This window comes from Belonocnema kinseyi, chromosome 9, assembly GCF_010883055.1.
Source record: "Belonocnema kinseyi isolate 2016_QV_RU_SX_M_011 chromosome 9, B_treatae_v1, whole genome shotgun sequence".
Classification (NCBI taxonomy): domain Eukaryota; kingdom Metazoa; phylum Arthropoda; class Insecta; order Hymenoptera; family Cynipidae; genus Belonocnema; species Belonocnema kinseyi.
This window is the reverse complement of record NC_046665.1, coordinates 16,649,475-16,655,116: the sequence shown is the minus strand read 5'-3', so window position 1 is coordinate 16,655,116 and position 5,642 is coordinate 16,649,475. Positions and strand designations below refer to the sequence as shown.

Sequence of the window (5,642 nt, the reverse complement as noted above, 5' to 3'; positions counted from 1 at the left end):
ATTCAGCATCCTCGAAAACATAAAGGTAGGCTATTAGTAGCGACTAGGAATGATCTGGTCACTCCTATGTCATTTTTGGGGTGGTTGCCGCTCGCCTATAATGCGTTCAAAAAGGGGTAGGGTGTGACCTGCAATTATTTCTGTGATCAATCACAGGGATTCCTTCCCGCCCCACGAGGCTTTGTAAAAGGGGCAGAAGTGTGATCTTACATTATTTCTGTGACCAGTCACAGAGGTGCCTTTCCGCCCCCGCACGAGGCGTTGGAAAAAGGGTAGAGGATTTGACCTTCAAATATTTATGTGATCAGACACAAGTCCGCCTTCCCCCTTATGAGATACTGTAAAGGTTTATGGGTGTGGCTTAAATTATTTCTAGTAGCAAGTCCTATATATAGAAATTCTAAACACTTTAAAGTTAGATTTTTAAATTAAGAAATTTCTTAATTCTTGTAAAGCCTTCTGACTTCGCCTGAAGTCTTTTAAATTCACCTTAAATTCTTTTGAATTTCCTGAAAGTATTTTGCATTTTTGCTGTATTTAGTTAGTATTTAGTTTGTATTTAGATCGAAAATGGGTAGGATGTAACCTTAAATTATTTCTGTGATCAGTCACAGGGGTGCCTGTCCGCCCTCACAAGGCGTTGTAAAAGGGACAGGGGTGTGACCTTACATGATTCCTGTGACCAGTCACAGGGCTGCTTTCCCGCCCCCCACGAGGCGTTGGAAAAGGGGCAGGGGTGTGATATTACATTATTTCTGTGACCAGTCACAGGGGTGCAAAAACAGGGGTTGTTTCAAATTCTTTTGAAGTCTTTTATATTCTATTGAAGCATTTTCAATTCTTTTAATTCTTGAACAGTCTTTTAAATTATTTTGAGGTGTTTGAAGTATTTAGAATTCTTTTAAAGATCTTGATGGTTTTTATATTATTTTGAAGTCTTTTGGTTCTTTGAGTCTTTAAAATTCTTTTAAAGTCATTTGAATTTTCTTAAAGCCTTTTGAATTCCCTTGAAATGTTTGGAATTTCCTTGAATTCTTTTGAAGTCTTTTGAATCACCTGTAAGTTTTAATTGTTTTAAGTTGTAACTGTTTTAAATTCACGTTTAACCCTTAGTGACCACATTTCTTTTTAAAACTTCTCAAGAAGTAACTTCAAAAGATAATTTAGATCGTCTTGCCAAAAATTACATTTAAATATACTTTAAAAAATGTTGAAGTCCAAAAAGTAGAAAAAAAACTATTTTCATTAAAAAATTCATAATTTTTTTAATTGTCTATATTAAGTATATTTAGCAAGTATATTGTGAGGAATGCATGACAGCAAAAAGAGGAAAAATCATTACAAGGCAATCATTACTCAGGAAGAGGCTGTGCTCTTGGCAAACAGCACGGCGTGAAACCGTATCTCGTCAATCCATCAAAAATTATCGTTTTAAAACGCTAAGTCTTTAAAAAAATGTTGACATTGACAAATATACTTTCTAGACTTTATTATTTAATGTGGAGTCAATACACGCTAACATAAAAATTGACTTCAAAAATCAATTTCGAACGTACTGACCACACTTGGGACCAAAGGACCCAAAACAATTTTTAAAAAGCTGCTAAAAATAAATTAATAGTCTCAGAGTCATGCTAAACGTCCTAAAGCGTAGCTAAACTCTTTAACTATCGACGAATGTTAAAATAGACCTGCTCCCTTTAAATTAAACTACTTAAAATTTCATTACGACAGACCTCTGGTTTCTGAAGACCCATATGTGGTCACTAAGGGTTAATTTCTTTTGAGTTACCTCAAAGTCCTTAGAACTCTTTCGAAATGTTTTACAGTTTCGCTTATCTGGAAGGCTTTTGAATTTCTTTGAAGTATTTTTAATTCCCCTTGAATTCCTATGAATTGATTTTAATTCCCTTGAAGAGTTTTTCATTCTTTGAAATATTTTTAATTCTTTGAATTTTATAAATTCTATTAAATTATTTTTAATTCTTTGTAAGTGTTTAGAATCTTATGCAGTGTTTTCCAAGTCTTTAAAGACATTTAAATTGTTTTGAAATCTCCTGAAGGCTTTTGAATTTTCTTGAAGTCTTTTGAATTCTTTGAAGTATTTTGAATGTACCTTGAATTTCTTTTCAATTCTGTATAAGTGTTTTTGAATTCTTTCAAGTCTTTGTAAGTGTTTTGAATGTTCTTCCATTTTTTTTAAATTATCCGTGAATATTTTTGTGTTCCCCTGAAGGATTTTGATTTATTTTGAAGTCTTTAACAATTTGTAATTATTCTTAAGTCTTTTAAATTCGTCTACAATTGTTTTGAGTTCTTTTAAAGGCTTTCCTATTCCCTGAAGTGTTTTTAATTCTTTGAAATATTTTCAATTCGTTTGAAATCTTTCTGATCTTTTTAATTCAATTGCAGTATTTTTAATTCTTTTTAAGTGTTTAAAATTCAATTTCTATTTTTTATTCTTCTGAAGTATTTTGAAATCTTAGAGTTCTTGAAGTCTGATGTACATACACATTTTTAGTGTTCAGCCTGTCGACACTAGTCAATATAGAAAACACTATTAAAAAAAAACTTAAGTTCAGTTACAATATTAATTTATTTTCCACAGAAAGTGTAATTGATGTTGAAAGTCACGTAAAAGACGCAGAGGTGAAAAATCAACGACTTCGGTTGCCCTCTAGAAAACTGTACGAATCACAAGACACAGATATTGTCGAAAAGGCAGAGGAAACAACAGATGATAAAAAAAGAAAGGTACCGTTTTACGCAACATTTTTTAATTTTTATTATTACTGGGGAATATGATAGGAGGGTTTGATCAACAATTCGTCGTTCTAAAATTATACAACGTCATGTCACTCCATTGTCCATGTGAGCCAATTGTTTTTTGCGTTTTGCAACCCTTAGTAATATTAGTAGGTTTTTAGATTTGTGGCTTTAAGCTGGGTTATGTATTCCTCGCGTCCGACACAAGGATGTTTTACGAACTCATTCGTACTTTTCTAACCAAAAAATGTGCTTAAAAAAGAATAATTCTCAATTTTCCAAAAATGGAGATGGCGTAGTTTAACTTCAGCATGAAAAAAATTGTAGACCTTGTACGGCCATGTGATACTAACCTGAAAATAATTTTTCTTTTTGACATTAAAATTAAATAATTTCGTTGAAAATTCATGTATTTTGTTTAAAATTTGTCTTTTTTTGTAGATCATTAATTTTCTTAGTCGAAAATTCATCTGATTGGTTGACAATTCAACAACTTTGTTGAAAATAAATTTTTTCCGTTAAAAATTATTTATCTTTATCTGAAAATGTAACTATTATAGGATTGATTAAAAATCATTCGTATATATTGGTTAAGTTTGAAAATCGTTTTTTTTTTATAGAACATTAATCTTCTTGGTCAAAAATTTACCTTTACTCACAGCTTTTATCTGGAAATTGAACTATTCCATTTTTGGTTAAACTTTATCCAGTACATTATATTAGTTAAAACACCAATTATTTGTTAGAAAATTAATTTATTTGTATTCGATTATGATTTGAAATATTATTTCAGTATAAAAAATTTTTACTTTTAACCCATTCAATTTGAAATTTTTTAAATAAAAAAGAAAATTTCGTTAATCATCAGCAATATTTGACCGTTCATTGAAAACAATCCATTAAAAACAACTGTTAAAAACTATACAAATTTGAACAGAATGTTTCGAAATAGAAAGCCTTGAATTGTTAAATTTGCAATGAGCTAAATTTTAAGTTTAAACGCTAAAATATTAATTTAAAAAAAGATTCAGAATTAATTTAAAACTTGAAATTATTTCAAATAATTTGAAACACGATTTAGACTTTTGCAGATTAAAAAAAAAGCTTTTTGAAAATTGTACAGTATTTAAAAAGAACGACAAAAATTGTTGTGATTGCTAAGAAACTTGAAAATGATTTTTTATTTTGCCAAATAAATTTTAAGTGATTATTTAAAAACATTTTTAAAATTTAAAAAAAAAGAATCCGTAAAATTTTAAGGAAATTTTTTCATTTTGCAGTTTTTTTATTTTAGGAAAAAAATTTAGTGAACAAAATATATCAATTTTCAACCCAAAAGTTTACTTTTTAACGAATTAAATTAATTTTCTATCAAATAATTGGTGTTTTAACTAATACAATGTACAGGATAAAGTTTCAAACAAAAACTGAATAGTTCAATTTCCAGATAAAAACGATTAATTTTTAATCAATCCTAGAATAGTTACATTTTCAGATAAAAAAAAATAATTTTTAATCGAAAAAATAAATTTGTAATAAAGTTGTTAAATTCTCAACCAATAACACGAATTTTCGACCAAGAAAATTAATGATCTACAAAATTAATTATCTACAAAAAATTGATTTTTTTCAGCCAAAAATATGAGTTTTCAATCAAAGAGTTAAACTTTCAACCAATTAGTTAAATTTTTAACCATACTTATAAAACCTTGTTGAAAATAACAGTATTTTTTTTACAAAGTAATTCAACTCTTAGTGAAATAATCGACTTTTAAGCCCAAGAAGATGTACAGTTCATATTTCAACCAAACAATTGCATTTTTGACCAAAAATGATACATTTTCAACCAAAAAGATTAAATCTCTACCAAGCAAGGTCAATTTCCAACAAAATATATGAACTTTCAACAAAATTATTTAATTTTAAAGTCAAAAAGAGTATCATCTACAAAAAGCCGAATCTTTAACTCAAAAATATGATTTTTAAGCCAAAATTTTAATTGTCGACCAAATAGTTTAACTTTCTATCAAATTGTTGACTTTTAACGCCCAAAGATGCAATTTTAACAAAAAATTTAATTTGAAGGCAAATAGTTGAATTTTCAAGTATAATTATGAATCCTTAATAAGACAAAATTAATTTTTTTACTAAGTACTTCAACTGTAAGTGAAAGTTAAACTATTTGGTCGACAATTAAAATTTTGGTTGAAAAATCATATTTTTGGGTTAAAAATTCAGCTTTTTTGTAGGTGATACTCCTTTTGATTTTAAAATTGAATAATTTTGTTGAAATTTCATATATTTTGTTGGAAATTGACCTTGTTTAGTAGAAATTTAATCTTTTTGGTTGAAAATGTATCATTTTTGGTCAAAAATGCAATTGTTTGGTTGAAATATGAACTGTACATCTTCTTAGGCTTAAAAGTCGATTATTTCACTAAGATTTGAGTTTCTTTGTAAAAAAAATACTGTTATTTTCAACAAGGTTTTAGAATTATGGTTCAAAATTTAACTATTTGGTTGAAAGTTTAACTCTTTGATTGAAAACTCATATTTCTCGCTGAAAAAATCAGCTTTTTGTAGATAATTCGTTTTATTGACTTTAAAATTAAATAATTTGGTTGAAAATTCATGTATTTTGTTTGAAATTTGTTTTTTTTTTGTAGATCATTAATTTTCTTGTTCGAACATTCATGTTACTGGTTGAGAATTTAACAACTTTATTGAAAATTTATTTTTTCGATTAAAAAATTTTTTTTATCTGAAAATGTAACTACTCAGTGGAAGCTTCTAATGTGTCCCCTAAGGGTTTACATTTTTCTTACACCTTCTTTATTCCTTTACACACCCTCCACACACTTACTTGGTGGTGGAAG

The 5,642-nt window shown here is 28.2% G+C and overlaps 1 protein-coding gene across 1 annotated transcript in view; it reads left to right on the top strand.

The window, feature by feature from the left end:
• The window catches only part of LOC117180429, a 184,556-nt gene extending 181,751 nt beyond the window's left edge, over window positions 1–2,805 (top strand). Inside the window, exon 3 of the mRNA XM_033372927.1 lies at window positions 2,609–2,805. Within this exon, the coding sequence (XP_033228818.1) occupies window positions 2,609–2,805 (197 nt within the window). The remainder of the gene's footprint in view (window positions 1–2,608) is intronic.
• The last annotated feature ends 2,837 nt before the right edge of the window (window positions 2,806–5,642 follow it).